The 26,327-nt window shown below is 50.2% G+C and overlaps 7 protein-coding genes across 10 annotated transcripts; 4 read left to right on the top strand and 3 right to left on the bottom strand.

Moving 5' to 3' along the window:
• Positions 1 to 2,248: 2,248 nt before the first annotated feature.
• On the top strand, positions 2,249 to 3,873 carry PV06_08989 (uncharacterized protein; the record flags this gene model as incomplete). Its single annotated transcript, XM_016410388.1, has 4 exons — positions 2,249 to 3,035; positions 3,109 to 3,494; positions 3,564 to 3,695; positions 3,757 to 3,873. 4 exons carry the CDS (start codon positions 2,249 to 2,251, stop codon positions 3,871 to 3,873), a joined length of 1,422 nt encoding a protein of 473 aa, XP_016259410.1.
• Positions 3,874 to 7,824: 3,951 nt separating this feature from the next.
• On the top strand, positions 7,825 to 10,393 carry PV06_08988 (acetoacetate-CoA ligase). The gene is made up of 2 exons (XM_016410387.1): positions 7,825 to 10,106; positions 10,164 to 10,393. The coding sequence occupies exons 1-2, from the start codon at positions 8,175 to 8,177 to the stop codon at positions 10,329 to 10,331; spliced, it is 2,100 nt and encodes a 699-aa protein (XP_016259409.1). The 5' UTR covers positions 7,825 to 8,174; the 3' UTR covers positions 10,332 to 10,393.
• A 917-nt stretch (positions 10,394 to 11,310) lies between these two features.
• PV06_08987 (uncharacterized protein) lies at positions 11,311 to 13,718 on the top strand. The gene is made up of 2 exons (XM_016410386.1): positions 11,311 to 11,814; positions 11,870 to 13,718. Exons 1-2 carry the CDS (start codon positions 11,712 to 11,714, stop codon positions 13,213 to 13,215), a joined length of 1,449 nt encoding a protein of 482 aa, XP_016259408.1. The 5' UTR covers positions 11,311 to 11,711; the 3' UTR covers positions 13,216 to 13,718.
• On the bottom strand, positions 13,579 to 16,750 carry PV06_08986. Of its 2 annotated transcripts, XM_016410385.1 has the most exons (4): positions 16,685 to 16,750; positions 16,113 to 16,577; positions 15,761 to 16,054; positions 13,579 to 15,702 (listed from the first exon to the last, which is right to left on the bottom strand). In XM_016410385.1, exons 2-4 carry the CDS (start codon positions 16,159 to 16,161, stop codon positions 13,793 to 13,795), a joined length of 2,253 nt encoding a protein of 750 aa, XP_016259407.1. In that variant the 5' UTR covers positions 16,162 to 16,577; positions 16,685 to 16,750; the 3' UTR covers positions 13,579 to 13,792. The 2 variants fall into 2 exon arrangements, with proteins under 2 accessions (XP_016259407.1, XP_016259406.1); XM_016410384.1 differs by having other exon boundaries at positions 16,113 to 16,750.
• A 3,424-nt stretch (positions 16,751 to 20,174) lies between these two features.
• PV06_08985 (uncharacterized protein) lies at positions 20,175 to 22,244 on the bottom strand (the record flags this gene model as incomplete). Its single annotated transcript, XM_016410383.1, has 2 exons — positions 20,175 to 21,903; positions 21,955 to 22,244. The coding sequence occupies 2 exons, from the start codon at positions 22,242 to 22,244 to the stop codon at positions 20,175 to 20,177; spliced, it is 2,019 nt and encodes a 672-aa protein (XP_016259405.1).
• Positions 22,245 to 22,684: 440 nt separating this feature from the next.
• PV06_08984 (uncharacterized protein) lies at positions 22,685 to 24,629 on the bottom strand (the record flags this gene model as incomplete). The annotated part of the gene is made up of 1 exon (XM_016410382.1): positions 22,685 to 24,629. The coding sequence occupies one exon, from the start codon at positions 24,627 to 24,629 to the stop codon at positions 23,028 to 23,030; it is 1,602 nt and encodes a 533-aa protein (XP_016259404.1). The 3' UTR covers positions 22,685 to 23,027.
• Positions 24,630 to 25,068: 439 nt separating this feature from the next.
• PV06_08983 lies at positions 25,069 to 26,252 on the top strand. 3 transcript variants are annotated; one of them, XM_016410380.1, is made up of 3 exons: positions 25,069 to 25,150; positions 25,209 to 25,270; positions 25,335 to 26,252. In XM_016410380.1, exons 2-3 carry the CDS (start codon positions 25,266 to 25,268, stop codon positions 26,101 to 26,103), a joined length of 774 nt encoding a protein of 257 aa, XP_016259402.1. In that variant the 5' UTR covers positions 25,069 to 25,150; positions 25,209 to 25,265; the 3' UTR covers positions 26,104 to 26,252. The 3 variants fall into 3 exon arrangements, with proteins under 3 accessions (XP_016259402.1, XP_016259403.1, XP_016259401.1); XM_016410381.1 differs by having other exon boundaries at positions 25,209 to 26,252; XM_016410379.1 differs by having other exon boundaries at positions 25,069 to 25,270.
• Positions 26,253 to 26,327: the final 75 nt, after the last annotated feature.

Here is a 26,327-nt window from a genome sequence, read left to right as displayed (position 1 = left end):
AAAGGAGAGCGATTCGAGGCCGATCTTGTCGTCGCCGCGGACGGCGTGGGCACCCAATCGTGGAAGCTCATCCAGGGATCCCAGACACAGGCTAGGAGCAGTGGATTCGCGATCTATCGAACTGCATTTCCTACGAAAGTGGCACACCAGGACCCTTTGGTGGCTGAACAGTTCCCAGTGCTTGAGGGCGTTGACGATTGCAGAATGTGGCTGGCCCCGAAAGGTCACGGAGTCACTCTCGTTTCAAAGGACATCACGACGTGGCTCTTGACTCACAAGGATTCCTCGACAGCGGCCGAGTCGTGGTCGAAACGGGTCTCGGCGCCAGATGTTCTTCGCGAGGTCGCCGCGTCAGGGATCAAATGGGACCCAGGTTTTATGCGTTTGATTGCACAGTCGCCTGAGAACAGTGTGGTGGACTGGAAGTTACTGTGGAGAGATCCGGTGTCGAACTGGGTCTCCGAGCAAGGCCGAGTTGTCCAGCTCGGGGACGCTGCACATGTGTTCTTGCCCACATCGACCAATGGTGGGACCCAAGCTTGTGAGGACGGCATATCTCTTGCAGCGTGCCTTGCTTTGGCCGGGAAGAACAACATCGCATTGGCAACGAGAGTGCACAACGCTCTACGTGCGGATCGGGTCTCGTGCTGTCAAAGAGGCGGGTTTCGCAACAGGGAGAAGTGGCATCACACCGATTTCGAAAAGGCGAGGGAACATCCCGAGGACATTGGGGAGATGATTGGACGTTGGGTGCAAGAACATGAGGCAGAGCAGTACGTCTTTGACAACTGGTCGAAATGTGTCAACGCCGTCGTCACGGGGAAGAAGTTTGAGAACACGAATATTCCTCCGGGTTACAGATGCAGACCTTGGACTGTTGATGAGTTGGCTGCACAGGGACCTGGTATCGCTCAGGACGAAGGCGACTGGTCATGATAATGTGTGAAAGCTGAGTGAAGATGCCAATGAACTTCAACCACGCAAAAGGCTCGATCTCCTCAACTATGTCGGGTATATTGTGCTTTGCAAAATTCCGTAATAGTTTTTGCAACACTCGACACTTCGAACCGACCAAATGTGACAACATAGGATCCTGTGACAAAAACCCTTCGATTTCATAAAACTTAGGTCTACTTATAATTCGACTCTCTGTTCATCTGTATTGGCATTACTAGTTATGAGGTGTAGTCGGTGTTTAACAATAAGAGAATATCAACACTCGATCAAATCTAAAACCGTCTAATGTGATAACTTGAGATCCTGTAATAATACCCCATTCATTCCATGATGTCTCTGCCAATAGATCAACTCAGATTGCAATTATCTATTTATCTATGTTGAGAATACTAGTTACAGAGATGTAATCAGTGTGTAATCATAAGAAAAGATCAACTATACTACAAAAGAAGAGCAATAGTTATACTTCGCCATCGCACTGCATATTCAACGCTTATAAGATAACAATGTTTTTTGGATTTGTATAAAGAAGAGTCTCTATGTTCCCTACTGGTTTTAACCATACAATCCAATTTGTAGTTTTGCTGAAAAGACACACACAAAACTACATTCATTACTCTATTCATTCCATGTTTTAAATGTTGAGTATACTAAGATCTACCTTTGTAAACAGAATTAAGTCTTAAATATTGTTATTTTTCGTAGTGATAGAGAACAATACAGTCTTATAAGTAGCCAAATATCTTCAATTAACGTCTATTGCTTCATTAGAGATCAAAAAATCTGCATCTATGCAAGCGTTAAACGTGGAGTGCGGTAATAAAATATAACGGTTACTCTTTTTTTGTAGTATAGTTGATATTTCTTTATGGGATGAAAGGGTTGTTGTTGCAGGATCTCAAGTTGTCACATTTGGTCTGTTCGAAGTGTTGATTATTGCAAAAAATAATACTTATGCGGGATTTTGCAAGCACAATAGTCTCACCTGGGCCAGCGTGAGGCACAATCTTTTCGGTGTGGATCCGGGCGTCGGGATAAGGCCTCATACTAGGGGGAGGGGGGGGGGAGGCCGACTTGATCTCTAAAACCCGATAGGTGAGGCGGATAGTAAGTAGACAGGAACTTCCAACAGCATTCGCTCTTTCACTCTCCAGACGTAGGGATTATCTCGAGGGTCTAACTCACAGATTTTGAATGACTTTGAAGTACAATGAACTCATCCTCAGAACACGGTCGCTTTATTCCTAGATTCTCGACTAATAGTTGGAACAATGTTTGACCGGGGTTCAAGATGGAGAACCCGAAACAATCAAAGCAGATGGGTGGCCACGACACCCTTTTTGACAGCAGCACACCAGCACCTTTCAAATGCCGTTACTGTCACCATCGGTTCAAACGCAGTGATCACTTGAAACGACATCTCAATCTACATACCAATCGATCCAGATATCGGTGCCCGTGTGGCCAGATATTCGTCAGGCCCGAAGTTCTAGGTCGACATCTTCGATCATGTCCGCCGGCACAGAGTCGACGGGGACATGATGTTTCGGCGGGTACGAGGATGAAAAAGGCATGCGACAGATGCGCATCCATGAAGTTGAAATGTGATTCTCAACAACCGTGTGCGAGGTGTCGTGCCAAATTTGTCGAGTGCAGATACACCCGAGGAGGCTATACCGATCGATACGAGGCGTATCGTGTGAAACACGACGATGAAAACCATTGTCTCGTCCATGCTGATCGGCCAGAATGGACCACGACATCAGCATCAGGACCGCCTGACGTCGAAAAGGGACTTCAACAAACGGAGGGACATTCTGATGACCCGCCACACTATCCCCGGTCTACTTCTGTGGTCTTGTCGGACTCACCACAAGTCCCTGACATGTCCAATGGCTTCTCAAATGACCTCTTCCCAACCGACCACTATGGTTTGGTACCATCTTCCTCCACCTTACCCGGACTTGACTTTGGGATGGGAAATGATAACCTCCTCTCACCAACCCAGGACGCTTCTTCATGGTTCTTTGCACCTTTTTTGGATCTGGATCAAACTGACTTTTTCGGTTTTACACAAGGCAAGCTCATTCACTCACGTACCTGTGCGCTAACTGGGTGTAATTTGAAGATGTCCACTGACGGATCGAACAGACCAACCTCCGACCGTTGACATTATCTCGGCATCGACAGAGTCCCACAATCACAAACGAGGGTTCTCGTTGGGACAATCCGACCCTGTCGAAGCCCAATGTACCCTCGTCAGAGATTTACTACAGAAATGTGGTCCAAAGTACCTTGAAAGTGCGGCGGCCTTGTCGACACGCGAAACATTTGTGCAAAGCCACAAACTTTACGGAGCTCATTTCCAGTACCATTATCCTCTCATACACGTTCCGACACACAACGTCGCAGATTGTCCACCGGTGCTTCTCTCGGCGATGGTTCTTACCGGCGCTCTTTATTCCAAGGCCACTGTTCCCGCCTCACATATCTCGGGAATGGTCCAGAGACTTCTTTTGGTCATGTTCAACGATCCCGTGCGTTAATCTCGATCCTGTGGGCAAGGCATTTAATGTATCATTTTAACTGACATGCACAACGTTAAGGCCGAAATGAGTCTGAACCAACCAGATATACCCACTGTGCAAGCATGTCTGATACTGTGCATGCTACTCGCACTTTCTCGTGACTCCGTGGCAAACCAGTCATGGTCGTTACTCTTCCCTCGGGTCCATTCAGTAGGTGGTTTTCGTTGAGGCTGAACCCCCAAAGAGATCCCCGCGTGGTAACAATTCGCAGATGGCAGAGAGACTGGGGGCTTTCAGAATAGAGGAAGATCCAGTCGACTACGACACTTTGACATTGGAGACCTTTGATTGGGTCTCCTGGGTTCGACAAGAGTCTCTACGGAGGTAGTTTCAAGCTTTTTGATCCATGACCAAGGATGATGACACGGGCTTGCTAACGCCTTTCTTGGTTGCAGAATTGCATGTCAACTCTTCTGTCATGATGTAGGAGGAGGCATCATGATACGTCGAGGGCCTTCGCTGCCTCCTCTTTCCGTCCATGTGATGTTGCCTAGCTACGAAAGCGCATGGGAGGAGAATGTCTTCGTCAGTTACAGACCCGTCCTTCGCAGGTCACGATATCGACTGCGCTCAGGCGTCTAATAGAGAGACCTTTGAGGAGAGGCTCTCATTCACGATCCGATTTTGAAGTCTCGGGGTATGGAATGTTTGTGTTGGTCCACGGTAAGGATTCCCCGAAAAAGCTGCATCCCGCTACTCTAGGGTGCCGTCTACTGTCATATTGACTGCGCATTGAACAGGACTCCATGGCGTCGTCTTTCAGCTCACTCGAGAAGAACTAGCGCCTTTTCTTGTGTCTGGTCAGTCTGTCACAGCTCTGGAGTTTGGCTGTTGTTCCACCACAGAGGAGGCAGCACAGGGCATGATGGAAGATCTAAACAACCATTTCTCACGCAGCACGGTGGAAGGAGTAGTCGATAAGATTTTCAACGCTGGGGTTGTGGCACCCAACAAAGCGCTCCAAAGCCTCAACTTGGCACTCGATGCTTGGAGGGAAGCGTGGGACAAGAGAAAATTTTGTGATCGGTTCAGCGACAATCGAAGCTTCTCCGCTTCCCCCATGCCTTATTGGTGTCTGGCGAAGTTGTTTGTGGCCCTCCATCTCCTTGGCATGGTATGTCCGAGACCAGAAAGTCTACAGATATGGAGCAGTCCCGTTGGCTATCCTGAAGGTTCAATCCTGATCCAGGACAAGATTACGTCCTGGCTTCAAGAGTTCAGGTGTGAGGAGGAGCACAGAGAGACGACGAGTGTCACGGGTAACGAAGCGTCTGGCAATAATGGTGATGGTGCCTCTGCGGTGGAAAGCCGCGTCGTCACAATCATGAAACCACTTTGATCTCTCAAGTCAGGTCCCAGTTCAAGACAGCTCTTAAGAGATATCAATACATCGTTGGATTTTTGCAGTTCTGCGATTAACAGACGTTTATTATTTCCTGCTTTGGCAAGGGCGCAATATAACACGACTTCCAACAACTGTTAAAAGGTCAAGACCTGCCAACATTTCAGTTTCAAGACCTTAGAAACTCGAGCAAGTCCTGGTTGACTTGACCGGCACAAATGTTTGGCAACGCGTGCGGCGCCCCAGGGTACACCTTGAGGGTTCCCTTGGGCAACAACTTGACGGTGTTGTGAGCCGATGCCCCGATCGGGACCACCTGGTCATCATCACCATGAAGAACCAGGACGGGGATATTGGCCTTTTTGAGGTCCTCGCGAAAGTCCGTCTCGGAAAAGACCTTGATGGATTCGTACGCGGCCTTGAAACTGGCCACCATGCCTTGCTGCCACCAACTCCAGATCAAGCCTTGACTGCTTTCCGCGTTGGGACGGTTGAAGCCGAAAAAGGGACCCGACGGGACGTCCAGGAAGAATTGAGCTCGGTCTTTCGTCATGGCTTCCCGGAAACCGTCAAAGACCTCCTTGGGCAGTCCTTCTGGGTTGGTGTCCGTCTTGATCATGATGGGTGGAACCGCGCTGACCAGGACTGCCTTTGATACTCGACTCGTGCCGTGTCGACCGATCTGTGACGCCGGGAATGTATTAGTAGTGATTCCTTTTTTTAACTTCCATGCTGCATTCATGTTCTGTGAGAGCAGATGGGTAGAAAAATGGAGGGGGGGACCCCGAGAGAGGGTGAGCAAGAGATAGTCAATAACTTACAAAACGAGCAACTTCACCACCACCGGTCGAATGTCCCACCATCATCATGTCCTTGAGGTCCAGGTGTTCAACGAGGGTCAACAGGTCATCACTCCAGGTGTCCATGTCGTGTCCGTCCCAAGCTGGACTGGAACGTCCGTGACCCCGACGGTCATGGGCGACGACCCTACAGCCGTGGTTGGCCAGGAAGAACATTTGGTTCTCCCAATTGTCCGAATTCAGAGGCCATCCGTGCGAGAACAAGACCACGGGGCCCTTTTTGTCACCCCAATCCTTGTAGTAAATCTCGGTACCATCCTTTGTGGTGACGTATGGCATGATTTAAACAGTAGACAGTAAGTGGAGGGGGGTTAGGTCTGAGTCTCTTTGTGGTTTGGATGAAATATGAAGTACAGGGTCACTCATAGATCCGTAAAGTATTGGTGTTTTCAGACAATGAACAGTGCTCTGTGTTTGGAAATCAAAGAAAGGACATGGGTAGGTAGTTGAAGTAATCATCAGATCAACGAGGATGGCATAATGGCTCCTCTTTTTATACAATTTCTCCTTCTACTCGTACCCCCCCTCCCCTTCCATGCCGGCGTTGACTATGTCAAAGGGGCCGGGAGCTCGACAAAAAGCTTACCTGACTGATCCTTGTCGCACAAGGAGTGATTCCGTTTCTCTTACTCGTAGAGGTACTCGGTTGACCATGAATGGGATCGGATCGACAAAATGGGCGGTCACTAGTGGCGCGTTAGTAATCAGATTCGATGGTGGAGGGGGGTATTCACTTTTTGTCATGATGAGTTGGTCCAATGCAATGGCACATGTGAAGAATAGGTAAAGATGCAACTCTTGACTTTTTTTTCATCCGCGATACGAAGCACGAGTGAACAAGTAAGCGGGACGAGACAAGGTAGAGACGGTCGTTCGTCCATGCAGAGGCAATGCAGAGGCATGTACGCATGTCCAGGTTCGTGCTTGTCTTGACTTGGCAACATCCTGACATACTGTGTAGCAGAAGTACAAGTGCTCAATACAAATACCTAGCTAGGTATACAATTACTGAAAACATATCACAACTGGCGGGGTCAGACAAGTTGCAGCTCGAAGAAGATGAAGAATCATCCCAACAATACCCGAGTCTAGGAAACTGTACGTGTAGGTCCCGTAGACTGCATCACATCATGTCTCGGGCTTCGACGGGTTCTTACAGAAATTGTAAACATAACCATACTCGACGAGTAAAGAACGACTACCAACACTCCAGAGAAGGTCATGTACTTTGGGCAACGTATACCGAACTGCAACGGAGGACACACACAGATAACCCGCGGTTCCCGGTCCCCGCCCTCGATCCATACAGTACTTTTTCAAGTCCTCAGAGGTGTCTACTACTTTGTACGGATACTCTGTATTGCCACGTATGTAAATAATGGATGGTGGTACACGCTGGCGAGGATTGAGGTTTTCCTTCGAGGTTTGCCATTACAGGCTCAATGATGTGAATCATTCATTCATGCACAATGTTGTAGGTGTATCGTTTGTCCCAGGCGGGCGTAAGTACTAGTAGGTGGGAAGAGGGACCGGCAATAGTACGGATATCGTGAGCCGGAAACTATCTGACTCAATACAGACCGGGGGGACACGGAGTACCGAGCACTGGAAAAAGGGTCCCGTCGCGCTCATTCGTTTTCTATCACGGTCTATCACGGCATTATTCTTTTTGATCCTTTTGATCTTTATTCTTCGCTAACCTCCTCCTAGGCGGGATCGCTCGATATAAATGGCCTCACCACAGACTCCTCTCCCTTTCCTGTACAATTTGTCGTTTTACTGCTGACTTTAAGAAAGTAAGAAGTCGTCTGTACAGACATCTCTTACCTGCTACGTGTGTCTATAGTTTAGATCTGGTAGTTCACATACTCCGTACGGATATTCTGTACTGTACTTTGTACTCTTGTATATATACCCGAGGACGTGTTAGAGCGACACGGCCAGCCCGGACTTCTCTGTACTTCACCTCGGAGAAGTGCGGGACCAAACGGCACCACAAAACAATATCCCGGGGAAACACCCTACCACAAGAACAACTTGGGGGTGGGTTGCCGAGGCTATAAGCCACCTGCAATTACTTCTCGTCCTCCGTGGAATTCGACCACTAGTACTCTTTGAACCGGCCAAAAATCAGAAAGGCACCGACTCATTACGGAGTAGAAGACAGTGATTCTTATTGCTCATCCTTTTGTCTTTCTTTGTTTGTGAAAACGGTGTTGTTTTGCGTTGTGGCCGTCGAGTGTGTTTATCGACAACCTTTTGTCATTGTCACGTTCAAAATCGACATACCCAGGTGTGTGCAATAACAGTAACGACAACCTTCTCCATCACCGACAGATCAAGGGAGAGAGATTATAAAAAAGAGCTCCGCGTGACAGGTGTTTAAGAAGAACATACAACCATCACTGTCTAAATACATCCAACATAATGTCGGAACAGAATCCCATACCTCGAAAATTATGGCAACACCCAAACCCGCAAAGTACAGAAATGTACAAGTTCATCAAGGCGGTCGAGAAAAGACAGGGTCGAACGTTCCGCGACTACGAAGAAGTGTACGACTGGTCATGCACGAATCGTTCCGACTTTTGGAAATCCGTCTTTGAGTATTTCCCCGTCGTCTACTCCGGCACCGTCCCAGACAAGGTCGTCGACGAGTCGGCCCGCATGGACTCGATCCCGAAATGGTTCACGGGAGTCAAGATGAACTTCGCCCAGAACGTGTTGTTTTCCGGTTCGCGCGACGGCAAACCCGTCGTCGCCGCGGCCAAAGCGGACGACAAGATCGCGTGCACGGAGGTGCGAGAGGGTAGTTTCCTCGAACCCATCCGCCACATCACATGGAAGGAACTGCGCGAGAGGGTGGGGTCGTTGTCACAGGCGATGAAGTCACGAGGGGTTCGAAAGGGGGATCGGATCGCCGTCGTTTCGAGTACGAGCATCGACACTCTGACGGTGTTTCTTGCTGCGACGACGCTGGGAGCTATGTTCAGCTCCAGCAGTACAGACATGGGCGTCAAGGGCATTCTGGACAGACTCTTGCAGATCAAGCCCCGATATTTGTTCATGGATGACGCAGCAGTGTACAATGGCAAGGAAGTCGATTTGCGACCCAAGATGAAGGATATCATGGCTGGCATGCGAGGCGTGGCTGAATTCCAGGGAATCGTGGCACAGGTGAGGCACCAACACTCTCCGGTCGACATTTCTTCGGTGCCACGAGCGCAGACCTGGGCTTCTTTCTTGTCTGCGGCCAAGTCGTCGGCCCTTGAATTCGAAGAGATGGACTTTGCCGATCCTTTTCTCGTCGTCTACTCCTCGGGAACGACGGGGCAGCCGAAATGCATTGTCCACGCAATCGGTGGCGTCGTGCTCAACGGCCACAAGGAGGCAGCGCTCCATCGCCAAATTGGGCCCGGTTCGACGCAGTTGCAATACACCACCACGGGCTGGATCATGTACATGGCCAGCGTATCGGTGCTCTTGATCGGTTGCCGGATGATCATGTACGATGGAAGTCCGTTTGTGCCGGAGCCCACCAACTTCCTCAAGCTGCTGGGACAGGAGAAGGTGACGCATTTGGGTATCAGCCCCAGATATTTGCAGACCCTCCAGAATAGCGGCATCGTTCCCAAGAAGGTGACCGACCTCAGTAACTTGACGGTGGTGTCCAGTACAGGTATGGTCTTGTCGGAGCAATTGTTCGAGTGGTTCTACGACGAAGGGTTCCCGCCTTCAGTGCAGTTGGACAACATCTCCGGTGGGACGGACCTCGTGGGATGTTTTGGCTGCAGCAATCCTATCTTGCCACTGTATTCGGGTGGTTGCCAAACCCGTTCTCTCGGAATCCCGGTTATGGTGTGTGATCAGACGGTCGATGGTGGGAAGCCTGTCCCCGTGGAGGATGGCGTCCCCGGCGAATTGGTGTCTTATGGGGCATTCCCAACCATGCCCATAACTTTCATGGGAGACAATGGCCCGAAACGGTACTTTGACAGTTACTTCGCGCGGTTCGACAATGTCTGGACCCATGGTGATTTCATCATGATCCATCCTGTCACGAAACAGGTCATGTTCCTGGGTCGTTCAGACGGCGTGTTGAACCCCAGTGGTGTCCGTTTCGGATCGGCTGAGATATACAACATCATTGAGGCCAAATTTGCCGACAAAATCAGTGACAGCATCTGTGTCGGGCAGAGGAGGCCGCAGGACACGGATGAACGAGTCATTCTGTTCTTGTTGATGAAGCCCGGACATGACTTCACACCTAAACTGATCAGAGAGGTCAAGGAGGCGATTCGAAAAGAAACCAGTCCCAGACACGTCCCCAAGTTTGTGTTTGAGACTAAAGATATTCCGGTGAGTGATCGAGGATCGGACATACCTACGGTCGAATGCTAACGGTTAATGTGGCAGACAACGGTCAACTTGAAAAAGGTCGAATTACCAGTCAAGCAAATCGTGTCTGGCAAGATCATCAAACCATCTGGAACACTTGCGAACCCACAGAGCTTGGAATATTACTATCAATTTGCAAAGGACGAGAATCTGGTCGATCTGGCCGAGACAAGGGCGAAACTGTAAGACGGTGGTTAATACTCTGTAAGCGGGTAGATAGATGGATAGACGCAAGGAATGAATTAAACGGCATTAGTAAAACAATACGGGGTAGAGCGTTGATGGTAACCTGAGACTGATGCTCCTCGACTCCAGATTGAGGCTCAAGTGATTCGGTGTCGTGTATGGTTGCAGCATCTGACGTGCATAAAGAGTGAGAGAGCGCGGGTGTTCTTGACTTAGACGCCGTCGCTATAACTGATGAGCGAAATCATTAAACCTGGCAGTCGGAGGCTTGGAAATAGTCTCAAGTCAGGCATCAAGACGCCGGGTATGCTGCGCAGTCCAACTAGTCAATTGCCATGCGCCGACAAGATCGAGGCCAGACAGGAGCGACGGCCATGACGTGATCGCGTTAATCGTGTGTGAGTTCATGGAGACATTTATTGGAGGTGAGTTGTTGCTGTGAGATGTTGGTGAAACAGTTGTTGATGGTCGCCGAAGAGGTCGTTGATTTTGTACGCGTTGTACTCAGAGTACCTAACAGTGAGTACGGGTACGAATACGAGTACGAGGATAGCCTCGTTAATTCACTCGAGTTGTCAACAAACACCATACTCTGTATACATACCCGATATCTCTACAACATATCAACCACCATTGTATCGTTAATGCTTGATACCCGGTACAATCTGTCATATTGTTTACTACACTGACAGTACTCTGTAAGTGGCACTCCGTAGTACTTTACGCGCCTCAAGGCCGTTGCATTGCATCAAATTTCCAGTCGCGTCTCCACTTTGACGCGTCCATCGTGTCCTGCGCCCAGCGAGACAAATTCACGACTTCGCCCCCTCCACTTCCTGGTCGACAGCGACCATCTTTTCCCTCGCGAGAACCAAGTCTACTGCGTCTCTTGAATTAATTCCCGGGCATCTCACATTTCACACTTCACTGCGACGCGGGCCAACCAGGCAACGGCCCAATCACTGCCCTCGAACCGCAGCTTGACATTCACATCTCGCTCAAGGTCATGCAGTAGTTCATCGCGCTACAATCCCCTTCAGCCTCTCCACGCCACCTGTCGACCTCCTTGTCAGCTCTTCGGTCCCGTCCAGGATCTCGTGTCTTGCATGCAACCAAGCTTCGCGTCCAGAAATACGTCCTACGTCCTACAGGGTCTGAGCTCCCCTCCATATACCCGTCCATCTCCCCCATCCCTTTTCTTTGCTGCATCCACCTCGAAATTCCTCAACGATCTTTTTTCTCTTCCATTGACCTCGTCTTTCTCACCTACAGACCAGGTCTGATATCGACAAGAGACCATTTGTAGAAGAAGGAAGTTCAACCATTAAATCAACACCTGGGAATACCTTGGTTACTACACCTACCCTTGGCACAAACAGAATGGCGACTCTAGCTCCCATCGCCACACCGGCCCGTCAACCTTTTGGTATCTTGAGTGACTCCAAAGTCCGAAGCCTACAGAATCTCAAGAACAGACAAAATGGTAAGTTTGGCTTGACCATGTCTCGCATCGCCATGCTCACACATACCGTCTGTAGCAATCACACCCAGTTCCGCGCCGTCTCTCAAACGTCGAGCTGCGTCCCCCGAAATGGGATCAGACAGCGAAAACATCGACCCCAATATTCTCGATTCATTGAACAAACGCAAGCGGTCAGCCTTTGATGACGACGTGTCCGCGTCCAAAGCCAACCGGTACTCGTTGACCGTGACCCCGACGGTGACCTCGACCTCGACCAAACGACGTCTCGAAACCCGCACTCCACGACTTGACACGACATATATCAGCAAATCATCTAGCACTACTCCTTCATCTGCCCCTGCCACGGCCGCGGGACGATCACCGACACGCCATCGCTCGAGCCTCTTGAAACCCAACGGTAGACGTCTGAACCTACCTTCCTTCCCTCGCGGCGGGAGCACACCATCCCCTGCCCTCAGCCTGTCCGCGGCATTGAACGGTACTAAGAAATCATCGTCATCCTCCCGCACCACCACCAACAACAATCACCACCTCTTGCACTCTCGAAGATCATCAAGGAGCGGCCAAACTCGGACTTCGCTTCGATCAAGCAAGCCGCAGTCATGGTTCTTCGACATCTACGAAGAGACCGAAGAGACACAAGACTACCGCATGAACGAGTGGACCATGACGCAGAGTGCGACCGGTCTCGACATCAGCGACGACGAGAGTAGGGCATCTTCCAAAAAGTCCGAGAAACTCGACAAGGGTAAAGAGAATGTCGATCCAAACCAAGTCATGTCTTCTTCTGCACCTGTCACTCGATCCATGGCTGCGGCGGAGGCGGTGGCGGCAGCAGCAGCTGAGGAAAAGGATCTCATGACGACCGATGTTGACGAAGAAGCACGCACTCCCCTAGCTGATCTTAACCCGGCCAAGTTTTACGGCGATGGTCTAGACGCAACGAGTGTGGTGCTTGTTCAAGACGACGACGAAGCAGAGGCCGAGACAGATATCGAAGAAGACGACCACGAGGAGTATGTCAAGCCTCCTGTCGGAGGGTCTGGTGACTTTACCTTCCAAAATTCAACAACCATGACCGCCGAGGTCCTCGAAGAGCTGGTCGGCACACCATCCCTCAACGGAATCTTGAGCGCCGCCTCACCATCTTATGGTGTTGGCATCATCGGCGCTACTGCTGCTGCTGCCAAAGCGTCCCGCGGGGTCGGCGAAGCTGGTCTCGTCGATCTTGAGATCGAGAATGGTCACGACTCAATTGAGATCTGGGAGAGTGAGAGCGCCAAGGACGAGAATGAAAAGGTTGACGTTGACGTTGACGTCGACCATAACGTCAACTGTCCAGGTACTCCTGGTTCTATCGGTGTCGGTGATGAGAATGTCTTTGCTCTGCAAGAGTTATAGAGGGAAAAAAGCCATGCGGGGTTTGATGACCTATCAATGCGATTCACTCTCTCCCTCCAATCACCGTCGGTCGGCATTAGCCTAGTTACTCTATCACTGGGTATCATGTCCGTCGACAACTCTCTAACACCTCACTCTCTCGACATTGATTCTCACTCTGTTACCTCACCTTTTCGGGATCTTTGGTGACATGTATGACGGCCTTTTTTTCAGCTTTGTGTTCTCTGTTGGTGTTCCTGGACCGTGACTGTTTTCCAATCTCAAAGGTGCGAGGAGTTGATAATTAGAGTCCTATCTGCGCGTGTTACCAGTATCGGGATCCATCTAGGGCTTTCAAAGGGTTTTTTTTTCTCTTCTAGTCATTCTTGCAAGTTTGATTATGTGCTGGTATGTGGGATGGTATTGGGTGCTGCTTTTCGCAAAGGAAATCTGAATGAAGTTTTTCTGTGTTTTTGTGCTTCCTTGATAGCTCCCAAAATTGCAATTGCTTTCTTCCGATTAAATCTCGCTCACATCATCCTGATCTTCTTCTCTTTTCCCACATGTGCGAGTATTTCGAGGTGATGCAAATACGGCACTACGGTCCAAAGAAATCTAGACCCCATTCCTGCTGAAGGTCCGAACCCACGCCGAGTCCATTGCCGGCCCACATCCAAGCGTCCGACATCATATCGCCCTGCGGAGGATCAGTGTCGGTGCTGGTATAGTCGACGACGCCGTTTCCCCACGCCACATTCGGAAAAGCCACCACTTGGTCCAGTGACATGGTCATGGTATCAAAGTCTCCCGGGGTAGCTGGGCCAGCTGGTGGTCCTGTAGTTGTGGGCACAGCCGTCGGAGACACATCAGCGACCCTCGACGTAGCTGGAGGTGCCATGTTGACAGGCGAACCGTTGAAGCCGACCGTACTGGTCCGAGTCCCCGTGCAGTCTCCGAGACAGCGTGGGCCCCTTTTGCCAGGGGCGATCTTGATCTCTCCGAAGCAAGGGATGGTGACTTTGCAACTCATCCCGGTGTCGAACCCGTATGGGCACGGGCCGCTGCTGTCGTCCGGTCTCGATGCCCGCATGAGCATTTGCAAAACCGGAACGGCTTGTTTAGAGACGGTGTTGATGTCACGAAGGTCCTGAGAAGCTTGTTGCAGAATCTCGGTGGTCTTGCGGACTGCCTCCCACGCCGCGTCATCCTCGGAGGGTGGATTGGAGCCTTCCTCCTGGTTCTGCGTAATCAGATGTAGCGTCAACAACACCGACATGATGAACGCTTGAAAGTCAAACGTGGTGCAGAGGTACGGGTCCAGTGCGAGATCGACACGCAGGACCTTGTACGCCGCAAGCGCCCGCAATGATGACCCGACTGTCGTATCGTACGAGTACTGGTAAAGTCCCGGGCCTGTTGATTTGAGCATGAACGGCAGATGCAACAGAGCACGCATAAAGTGTTTGAGTGTCTGAGCTTCGAAGCGTTCAAGATTGACTTCGCGAGTGTAGAGTATCAGACTCTCTAGGCTAGAGTCCCACCATTGAGTGTCGATATCCTTGATATGTGATTCCAGCTCTTGGTCGATCTTGAGCGTCGTCAGAAATCCGTCTTCTGAGGGAGAATGTTGGTTGCGGTCAACAACCAGACTGATCATCGAAGCCATGAATGAATAAAATTGAGCACCATGCCTCTCGTCATTGGTCAACGCGTGCAAATCTGGTTTCCACAGATATGAGCTGGGAATGCCATAGGGAAGTCCTAGTATCATGCTGATATATCGATCCTTGAAACAGATTCTTTGCCATATGCGGACGTGACGGAGGTCGGGGCCTTGGGACGTTGAATTAGTGGCCTTGGTCAACTTAGATCCACGATGGAGACCTTCGCTGATGGCATATTCAAGCGCTCTTCGGCATATATGCCAGGACTTGCGTAATTTGCCCACGTTGCAATAGTATCTCGAGAGGAGGAGTAGGCATTCGAGTCCAGGCAACGTCCTAGCAACTTCATCGTTTTGCAGCACGATCCGTTCGATCGCAGGCAGCGTTTGATTACTCAAAGCAGCAATGGCTGTAGGAACCACGAAGGTGTCGTTACGAAAGGTATCTTGCGAGAGCCGCTCTGCACTAATTGTTGTCCAAAGCAACACCTTGACTGTCTCGGTAGGATCTGGGAGAGACAGCTTGCGAGACAGTTCACTCCTGATATTTGCAGGAACAGGATCGTCGAAAAACTCGGGAAATCTATGAGGCGCACAAAGCCACCAATCCTGACTTAGGTTGATAAGAGTGTTAAGGTCTGGTTCATGTGGGAGGAGGTTCAACAGTTCATATCTCGTAGGATCGAATGTTGAACATGTTCGAGTCAGGGAAGAAGCCTCAGTTTGAACAGAACTTTGTTGTTGATCCACCTGGGCGATGACGCTGTTGTTGAAAAGGCTGAGGACTGCACTATCTTCTGCCCCTTTTGTGGTCGCCGATCCTGTCTGTTCTCCAATTAAAGTACCTATCCTAGCATGTCAGAATTGCTGAAAGCTGATAGCATCCCCTCAGTAACAACTTACCAGGAACAGTGGCTTCAGCGGTTGATGTCCTCTGATTACCGACGTCACTGGAATTCTCATAGGACACTTCGGAATTCTGCTTCCTGAGAAAGGTTTCGATAAAGTCTTCAACCCGGGCAACTCTTTCCCGTAGGCTGTATGTTGAAGAGTTCGCTTGAACAATAGTACTCTTTTCCGCTCTGGTGGAAGGAACTGAGGCCTTGTCTTGCTCGACACAAGTAGCACCCCGAGAGTGGCATTCTTTACACTTCCGATGGTTTTCAGTAAAGACACATTTGATTTTTCGGCGGCGACCTGGCAAAGTGATTGGATTAGCTTGGAACCAAATCTGTCTCTTTCAGGGTAATGTTACATTCGTAGCAACTCTTAGTGCCTCGCCTGAACTTCAAGGGAGATGTCATCTCTCAAAATCGTGAATGACGCCGAAAAGCCGTCCGAAGGCGCGAGTGAGGTGCGTACGGTGGTGGGCCGCAATCACTCCAGTCCTTTTTGATTGCTACTGCTCCGTACACGGGAGCGATACACGCAGAATACGTCGGAGATTCGTCCTGCATGGGGGACAAACAAAGAGGATGCTCGGATTCAACGACGGAGAATATCGTAGGCGATGGTCCTCCGAATCCGAACATTCGTGCGGCGACTCCGGGCATAATTACTCATCATCATGAATAAGCTGGATGACAGAGAAGAGAATGCTGTAATACTTTGAGATAGCGCAGTGGACTTCGTCAATGTCTTAGGGACGAACAACTTACTGGACTCTACCTAGACATAGTCTCAAGATCGAACACTTACTCGTATTGTGCTCGACACCAAGCTGTACCGCATATCGTTGTCAGGCAAATCTGGGAGGATGACATCTTGAAGATCTTTCATTCACGACGATGCGAAGTACCGTAAATAAGAGACCAGAGGAATATATACCTTTGAAATCCCTTGACGGGAGAAGTCATGCTTATGGCCTTACCTTGTATATTTTCACTATATGACTTTCTATTACTTTGAACAACCGCGAGCTGCAACAACATGAAATTCTGCATTTTACTGTATTTATGCGTCACCTAATAGGATGATAGAATCCGGTGAACCCTAGATAACTATGTGCAGATTCACATTCAACATCCCGAGCGTTTCGATAACCAGTCTACATTTAACAATTCTAAATATATCAACATTCTGGTTGCGGCATCTCCTTATGAACGATATCTAGTCTCTGTCAGATTCATACCATCATTCAATCTCAAGAAGTCTCTTCGCAGTATCAATAACTGTCGCCCTCAACGATCGATAGATTTTGTCCCCGAAGACACCACGAGTCTCTGAATCGTCGACTTTGAAAGGGTGTGCCACATCCTCCTCGTTGTTGGCGACAATTGCCGCTGCATGGACTGAAGCTAGACGCTCGTGGAGTTGAGCATATTCATTTTCCAGTATCTCCAACACTGTCTCAGCGAAGAATGGTTCCGGATTAGCTAGCAATAACCTCCGATTCTTGTCCGTCGCCTCAGCCAAAGCTCGAACATGTAGTGTGGCGAGATCTCGGACGTCAATGTAGGTACTGAACAGAGGATTACCGGAACTCTCAGTGCCAGGCTTCAAAAAGGTGTTGTAAAAAAGATCGGAGCTCATATTTGTGCGACCCTTGCCAAATGCATGTTCATCGAGTCGCTGTAAGGGAGGACCTATGATCAAGGGGCTGACGAAGACTCAGTATCTCAATCAATGCTGTCATGGTAAGTTATACTGACGCTGAAATGACGGAGACGGTGAACTGTGGTTTCTCATCCTCCACAAACTTCCACAGAGCCTTTTCGGCCAATGTTTTTGCGTACATATAGCTTACATGTCCGTGCTGTGCCTGACGAGCCACATCGGGGTCGACCTGTTGATGCACAGATATTTCATCAGCAGCAGACTCAAGGGAGACAGTGACGCCAATCAAATACCTCATTCCAGTCGTTTGCAGTCAAGACTTTACCAGAGAATGGCTTCGAAACGTCGGCGACAGACACAATACTACCAGTGAAGCAAAAATGTTTGAGATCCTTGGAATACTTACGAGCGGCGTGGAGCAGCTCGAGATTCCTGGAGACATTTGTAAGTGTTATCAAGAAGAAGCTGACAGGAGGCTCCCTCACCCCTGGACCGCAGGAACCAAAAAGTCCTGATCAAAGTCCTTGCCACTTCCATCTGGTACAGGAGATGCAGTATGGACAATGTAATCAAACTGTGTTTCTTTGAAGACCACGTCATATGCGCCAGCTGCTGAAAGATCAGGGATGACGACGAGCTTGACTTTCGACTTGAAACTGGGATGAGCTAGGAAGACATCCTCGGCTTTGGACTCCGTGCGGACGGTACCGGTGACTTCGTAGCCACTCTGCTTGTGGTCAGTGGCAGCGTAAAGGACAGGCCTCTTCGGACTTACGTCGACGAGTTGGCTCAAGATATGTGTGGCTAAAAAGCCATTCGCCCCGGTGAGTAGAACTTTCGACATTCTTGTTATACCTGCAAGGCTCAGGGAAGAATGGAGAGCGAAGTGCGACTTTCTTGTTCGCAGACCAACGCCTTTTATGTTCCCAATGCGCACACAGCGTTAAAAAATTCCTCCCTTGTGAAAACCCTAGTGATCGATGTGCCACGGAGCAAATATCGGCATTGAGAAAACCTCGACATCATCGTCCAGGACAGGGGTCGGACCAAAATTCGGCAACACCGCCATCGTGCAGGAGAATATTACCAACCTTCAGGCTTCTCCTGTCCTTCCTCAGAGGACTACCAGTCGCATTACAAAGCTGCCAGAGCCGTCATCGAGCCTCAGCGTGCTATCAACCTGAGTTTGAAGATTTTGCTTAGTGCTCGGGACTAACATCGGCACGCCTGTCTTCCACGGTTACAAAGACGGCGTCAAATCGGTGCTGAGCAATGCAGGGACTGCGTTGTTACAATGATTTTGCATTGCCAAGAGCAAAATGTGTCTTCAGACATATTTTAACCTCGCTATGTACGTTGGTTTGTTGCACGCTTCCTGAGACATTCTCCATGAATCTCGTCCCTCCCGGATTATAATGTATCCATCAACTCTTTTATTTCCATTCACACTAGTTCTCGCGGCCTTTGCAACCCCCAATTTAGCCTGACATGGCGCACCATCGGGCCCCCTCCTGGCGCAGGACTAGACCGTGATCGCGCTCGACAACCGCGGCGCCGGTGACTCGTCCATCCCCGCGGACGGCAACTACAGCGTCATGGCCTCGGCCATGGGCACCAAATCGGCCCTCGACTTCCTCAACATCACCGCCGCGTACGTGGTGGGGCACGACTTTGGATCCGGCATCTCCGCCGCGCTGGCGACGATGCACCCGTCGCTGGTGCGGCGACTGGTCGTGACAGAGTTTGCCATACCGGGGTTCGGTTTCGAGGCGGCCCACGACCCAGCTCCGTACTGGGACCACTACGCCAACTGGCAGCTCGCCTTCTTCTCGATCCCCGAGGCCGCCACGTTCTTCATCTCCGGCAGGGAGAAGCAGATGCTGGAATGGTTCTTCTTCCACGGTAGTTATTCCGGCCCGACGAGTTTCCCGGAGAACATTGTGAATCGGTACACGAGCCTCATCTCGAAGCCCGGCTTTCTCAGGGCGATGGTGGGTCCATACGACCTCCAAGCCATCGCCGCGGCCGCGAGTTTCTTCCAGGGGACACTCGGACGACAACCACTGTCCATGTCGACGCTGGCCATGGGAGGAGAAGCGAGCTTCGGAGCGTCGACTCGGTCGTTTTGGGCGAATGTCACGACAGACTTGGACGTGGATGTTGTTCCAAAGGCGGGCCATTGGATTGGTGAGTCACGACCTCCTCTATCTTTCTCTTTCTTTTTTTGTGCTCTCAAATCCGCTACGTTTCACTCCCCACGGGCCTCATGACTTCTGAAAGCCCATCGTGCTCATGGTGTATTGGTTTAAATAGCGGATGAGAACCCAACATGGGTGGCGCCACGAGTATAGGAGTTCTTTGAGGAAGACGAGAACCCCCCCAACCCGCGATCGATTTATCCTATCTAGACGACAGAGTGACGCTGACAGTGGGTTATTTCAGGACGTTGGGTAATGCTGCATTGACCGCTGAAGGACTGTAGAGAGAAGCAAACTACCATAGAGCCATGCTCCCACCACCTCCCGGAGGGGACATCGCACCGATTCATCACTAAGTCATCCTGTTGAAAACGAAGTCTCGAACTGCTCTTTTGAGTTTTACAACTGAACAAAAAGTTACGAATAAAAAGTTCCACTCCTCAGAAACCAAAAACTATCAATACTACCGTGATACGACATGCTCTTCTTGGAGTCGTCATCATCGCCATCGGCCGTCCAGGTAGTATAGTATGATATAGCATGGCATAGTGCTTGGAATAATCTCAGGACCCCGGTGGCGGAGGAAACACTCTTCTCAACATACTCCCCTTTTTGCTTCCATTGTTGCCCACGGCCTTGCGGGCGATCCTATCCGACAAGACGGCCGTGCTGGTCGACGATTTCGGCGGCGGTGCAAATTCCGTCTGTACGTTCAATCCGAATTCCTGCCTGCGAGCGTGTTCATGGCTCGTGCGGCGGAGCTGTGACGACGACGCGTCCTCCCCCATGGACAGCACTGCAGTAGGAGTGTACAAGCCAGTCGTCGGCGTGCGTGTCTGGACGTGCGAGAGCGTAAAGGTTTCAGCCGGCGGTTGTTGTGCCTGGAGCAGCGGCACGCCCGTCGCCGGGGTCATGGGGGCGGCGCCTCCGTACGCCTCATCGACGGTGCGGAAGTATTCTTGTGCGCGAATGGCCGAAGAGGTGGTGGACGATTGGCGTTGGTGTCGAGGTGGTGACCTGCCCTGCTTGGTCTGTTGCTGCTGTTGGCGAGCCAGGTATGTTTGGTAAGCCTGGTGCGATTGAGAGTTGAAGTCGAACGCGAATGTGGTCATTTCGGAACTCCCTCGCTCTTCCTCAGACAGGGACGAAGGGCTACTGCTTTTGCCCTTGACGTGGTTTGTACCATCGAGAGCAGCATGGTCCGACGCGGCCGCCGCAGCCTGCGCCTGCCTGCGCATCCGGCGTTGCATGTACCTCCGAAAACACCAGAAGCACGCGAAACTGAACCCGATGCCGCCTATCACGCCGCCGACGATGGCTCCCGTGAGACCGGCGCGTCCAAAGGGGGAGACGTTGGTCGTCTGGGCCGCAACGGGCAAGGTGTCGGGGCAGAGAGTCTTGGTTTGGAGGTACAGGCCGTGCGGGAGGGCCGAGGCCAGTTGGAACGTAGGTGGGTGCGAGTCGTAGTTTGCCATGAAGTAGACATTTGACAAGAATGCAGACCCTAGGACATTGGGTTTTGTGGTACTTGAGCTGTTGTTGTCAGGAGATGTGGAGGACAGAGGACTGGCAGAGATGGGTGAATTGTTGGATACGTTGCGCAGCCATTCGGAGTCGTACGTGAGGTTTAATCCACCTTCAAGCGTGATGGTCAAGATACCGTCGAAATCGGGTGGAAGACGGAGAACGTCCTCTGCGTCGTTTGAGGGACTGGCTCCGGTAATGTCGGCTAGCTTCTTGGTCACGCCGAGCGGGAGACTGAGTGGGTATTGTGATGTCGTGATGTAGGCGTCGAATCTGTCCAGGAGTTCCGTCTTGCTCCCATTCCCGGCATCCAGGGTTATTTGCGTAACGAGGACTTTAAAAGGACTACGGTCCGCATCAGGGTTTGGCTCGGCGATGGTAAAGTTATACACTTCTCCCTCGAAACGACCGGAGTCGTATCCACCCAGCGTCAACGACCCGTTGATGGCTCCGTTTGATTGATCGTACGCGGTTCCCATATACAGACCGAACGAACGGGAAGAAACTAGATTCAGATCGTACAGATGTCGGAGAAGAGTGCTCGAAGGGCCGAGGCCGACCAGACCAGCTGGACCGAACCATGGTGTGGTTTTTGCCGAGTAGTTCGAGAGTACCGTGACCGGAAATTTCGAGACAGTGGTAAGATTTGGAGGTGACGGATCGAAGTAGTGAGTGAAGAGATTGAAGGTGTCGAAAGCACTCTCGACGACGGTGGCGGCTATCGAGCCTAGGACGTCCAGTCGCTGATATGATGCTGCGGACGAGTATCTTGAAATGTCTTAAGTATCAATGACAAGAAAGGAAGGAAAATGTACCCACGTATCTGATAGGTCTGGCGAATAAAAGCCATGACTTTGGTTGATGCAATTCTGGAACGGACTGTTCGTACAATAGTTCAAACCTCCCACTGTCGTCTCATTGTATGATAATGATGGCCACAGGGATAGATTCTGTGAGATGGGGCTACCGATGCCGGTAAAGAGTCCATACTGGAATGTTATTCCTCCATCGACTGCTCGGTTGTGAAAGTCGACGTAAATGGGCTCGATGCTGCAGTTATTCGCAGCCACCACAGACACAAACAAGATTGCTGTGACAAAAGTGATCATGGTGCATTAGGAAACTGAAATCTGCCAATGTTCGATGGAGATAGAGAAGGCCTCGGCCTTAGCAAAGGCAAAATATGAAAGGAATACGTTCAAGATGAAGAATGACAAGAGAGGAAAACAGCAACGACAACAACGACGACAGAACACATAGGAAGGTTAATGAGGCGGCTCATCAAGCAAAGATATGGTTATTCAGTCTGGACCCAAGATCCATCATCTGCCTTGCGACAAGCCAGAGATAGAGTATCCTGCACCAAAGCTAGGCAAATCCTGAAACGGCTGGGTAGCGGCAGACGCCGTGCGGAGATGGGATCATGTATCGAAGCAGGTCGAGTGAGGTCCATTTTTGTCATTCTGTCAGGCCTTTATCAAGGTCAGTCAGGCATATGCCATCGAGATAGATGGTCGGAATTTTGGTGGCCTCTTGGGCAAGGCCTGGTAGAGGTTCGAGTTAGTCCAAATTTAGAAGCCGACGTTCTCGCTGGCGCTTGTCGAGACCCAATCGCCAGTGTCCTTGGCGCTGACCAGGTATCGGGCCAGAACATGCGCCAATCAATTTGTACTGCCGCAGTCTGGAGTTTGCTAGAAATAGCCATTCAAAAGGCATCCAAGAAATCCTGATCCTGCACAAAGCCGTTGTCTACCGCCGATCCAAAATCGTGTAAATGCTTGCAAGATTTTTTTGTCCAACATACACATCCAATAGAATTTAACGTAGGTTAGGTGGACTCGTTGACAGCGAAGGCAGCTGTTGACCTACTGCGAATCATGTTTCTCTGGAGTTCATCCTTTGGGTTTCTTCCGGACAATCGCAGCGGAGAGAAGCTCGACAGCGGATTCAGAATTTGAATCCACCATTTGAGGCTTTACAACATTCTCGTCAATATTGTCGGCTTTTCGTTTCTTTCGTACTGCTGTCAGCATATTGATCGGTGCTGCGGGTGCTTTTTCGGGCTCGCTAGGTTGAGTCAAGATGCGATCCCCTCGAATAGACACTCCAAATACGGATTGCGCAGTCAGCTCTAGGGCCGTACCAATCCAGAACCTAGTGCTCTCGGCGGCTTTCTCCTCACCAGCGAAGTCCATTTGTAGAAGATGATCCATCAATGTTTGATATTGACTAGTGTTGAGCACAAGTTGACCTTTTGTTGCACTCGACTGCTTCGCATGAGTCTGAAGAATGTGTTCTTCGATGGTGTTTGCAGTATGTGAAGCATCATGATTGTTGGACAAACCAATTGCACTATTCGGCAGAGAAGATAGTTGCTGAGAATCTTGAAGCGGTGACGATGAAGGTGGTGAGGCCAAGTTTTTGAGTTCACCACCTCCATCAGCCAGTGGAATCTGATTAATCTTTCCTTCGCTATGGCATTGTGCTTGCGAATTGTCCGGTGTTGGCATCGACGCATGGCTTTGTGATGTTACTGCGGATTGTTCTGTGACGAGCGGATCTAATTCTGCCAGTGCGGTATGAGTCGTCTGGCCTGGTGAGAAGATGAGCCATAAAAATCCCACCAATCTGCCAGCAGAGCATTCCTGTCGATAAGACATCATCTCCCAGAATTGGTCGAGAGTCTTCACACTTCGCCAATGTCCCTGGTCATCAACAAAATCTCCATCTAGATCATCTAGAAATCGTGCTTTTGGGTCGTCTGGGAAGCGAGGCACTAAGTGTCGTGGGGCCCGTGAGGTGTCTGTTGCAAGAAGCTCGACTGGGTAAGAGTTGTTCCATTTGGGCGAAGATGTCGGGTCTCGACGGCTTGACGGTGGAAAGAAAGCTCTGGTCTCTCCTTTGTCGCATCCTGGAACGACCAGATGGGCAGAAGATCTGAAAGGCGGATTTGAGGTGTTGCTGTGAAGGCGTAATACCTGATCCAGCACTCTACACCACCACTTGACGAGCTCACGGTCATCCAATACGTGTTTGCCGGGGTTTTCGATGCTCCCGGGGAATAGATATTGATTCTGTGATCGTGCAAAGAGCGACAGAACAACCCTCGATCGGTTGAGCCTCGGTCCTAGTAGATAATCCACAAACGTCGAAGTGACCGTGGATACTACGGATGGGAGCCCTTTCGAGGCTTTCACCCGTGAAGAGAAGCCAGATGAGTCGGCCTTGGAAACAAAGAGCGTGGTGAGATTTTCGGTAGTGAAGATCAGAATTTCAATGGCGAACACCAAGACTTCCTTGGCATCATCTTGCTCAGGTGAGGAGATAGCAAGGAAATGTGACTCGCAGATGGTGGTCTCTTCAGTGCCTCCAGGCAAAGGTGAGAAAAGTGCATTTGTCGAAGTTGGTTCAGAGGACAGATGGTAGGCTTTGATGTTTACATCCTGTGGAAGGGCGGACTTAAGCCTAGTTACCAGGTTTGGTGAGGCTTCCATGGCTGCATGATAGATATGCTGTGGATATCACCAACTCTTAGATAGCCAAACCGAATACTCAGCACAAACACATCGAGGGTAGAGAGAAGACATACTGTACTGTAAGGGGGACGCACGCATGAAGCGCTTTGCCAGAAATAGTTTAGTGTCGAATGTTTGTAACCAATGATATGATCATTTTTTCAAGCCTGATCATGACAACGAGCCAGAACAAACGGACAGAATATTCCAAGAGTTGCTCGGGGGTATGAGAGTTCTAATTCAACTCATTGACATATCAGGTACGTGATGTTCACTTTATGACCGAAAGATGCCTTGTCTTTCTTTTGAACAAAAGACAAATGTGGTTAGGCGTCTTCGGCAGACCTTCCTCGTCTTGTCCGGCGCATTTTTGTTGGACTTCGATTTTCCTTCAGCCATGAACCTCAAGTCATGTCTGATTGCATAGACTTAGGCTTCTACTCACGTCTAACGACTCATCTCTGATCGCATGCTGTTTTCAATGCAGTCCAGTCTTTGTTGTATGTCCTGAAAACAACATCACTTGATGAAGTTTGGAAAGTCTTGACTCTAGGGCAGGCTGCGAACAAACTCATTCGTTGCTGAGTACACCTCCATCGTGTGACCAATTCCATCATGCTGTAGCTGACCACCAGGCCGTTTTGTATCCTACTTGTCTTGCTAATGTGTCATCTATATCCTCAGTTCCGACAATGAACCGCTTCCCAAATCGCCTCAGCGCCTAGACGATAAGTCGGCAAAACCAGAGGATGGTGAAATCAGTGACCACACCCCATCTCCGTCAGAAGCAGGAATCTCCAAACCAGCCGACCCTCCATTGCCTACAGATGAAGTACCTCCCCCACTCCCTGAAGAGCCACCGCCTGGTGCGCCTGGGGACGATGGGTGGGAACCTGTCTGGGATGATTCAGCGCAGGCCTTTTATTTCTTCAACCGATTTACCAATGTCACACAATGGGAAAATCCAAGAGTGCCCGAGGCTAAGTCGACAGGCCCACCGGGAGTAGGCAACCATGACAGAATGGCAGGGGCAATAGAACCACCGCCAGCAAGGTCTGTTGGTGGATACAATCCAGCTATACATGGCGACTATGATCCAAATGCCGATTATGCGAAAGTACACGAAACAACATCAGCTACAACAGCTCCTGGTTCTGGAGCGCCCGGCACAGACCCTGCTGAAGCATATGCAGCCACCGGGCACTTTAATCGGTTTACTGGCAAGTGGCAAAATGCGGATCTCAACAACCCAGAAAAACACAGTGATGAACAAAAGAGTCGAAGACAGATGAATGCATTTTTCGATGTGGACGCGGCTGCAAACAGTCACGACGGGAGAAGTCTTCGAGCTGAACGAGCCAGCAAGAAGCTCAGCAAGGCCGAGCTCAAGGCGTTCAAGGAGAAACGAAGAGAAAAGAAAGAAGAGAAGAGACGAGCCTGGTTAAGAGACTGAGCAAGGAATGAATGAATTTGGATAGTCCGGAGTGTGGTTTGCGACGCTCGCTTGCTTTACTTTGGTAGATTATCTCAACACCATTATCTGGCCTGTACACAATATTTGTAGCGATTGGAAATGAATTTCATGATACATTGACTCGACTATATTACACTCTTCCTTCGTCTTACTACTGGTGATAATAAGACAAGGACCATTGTCGGTATCTACCTTCTCATCTC

This window comes from Exophiala oligosperma, assembly GCF_000835515.1.
Source record: "Exophiala oligosperma strain CBS 72588 unplaced genomic scaffold supercont1.9, whole genome shotgun sequence".
Taxonomy (NCBI): domain Eukaryota; kingdom Fungi; phylum Ascomycota; class Eurotiomycetes; order Chaetothyriales; family Herpotrichiellaceae; genus Exophiala; species Exophiala oligosperma.
Note: the sequence above shows the minus strand (reverse complement) of the source record. Positions and strands in the feature narration are given on the sequence as shown.

Excerpts from the sequence above, each read along its gene's own strand:
- PV06_08986 (XM_016410384.1), bottom strand. The coding sequence starts at position 16,161 with ATGACATCTCCCTTGAAGTTCAGGCGAGGCACTAAGAGTTGCTACGAA. Across the intron at positions 16,055-16,112 it reads CACTAAGAGTTGCTACGAAT|GTCGCCGCCGAAAAATCAAA; the intron begins GTAACATTACCC and ends TCACTTTGCCAG. Across the intron at positions 15,703-15,760 it reads CGCTGAAGCCACTGTTCCTG|GTACTTTAATTGGAGAACAG; the intron begins GTAAGTTGTTAC and ends ATGCTAGGATAG.
- PV06_08987 (XM_016410386.1), top strand. The coding sequence starts at position 11,712 with ATGGCGACTCTAGCTCCCATCGCCACACCGGCCCGTCAACCTTTTGGT. Across the intron at positions 11,815-11,869 it reads TCTCAAGAACAGACAAAATG|CAATCACACCCAGTTCCGCG; the intron begins GTAAGTTTGGCT and ends TACCGTCTGTAG.
- PV06_08988 (XM_016410387.1), top strand. The coding sequence starts at position 8,175 with ATGTCGGAACAGAATCCCATACCTCGAAAATTATGGCAACACCCAAAC. Across the intron at positions 10,107-10,163 it reads TTGAGACTAAAGATATTCCG|ACAACGGTCAACTTGAAAAA; the intron begins GTGAGTGATCGA and ends TTAATGTGGCAG.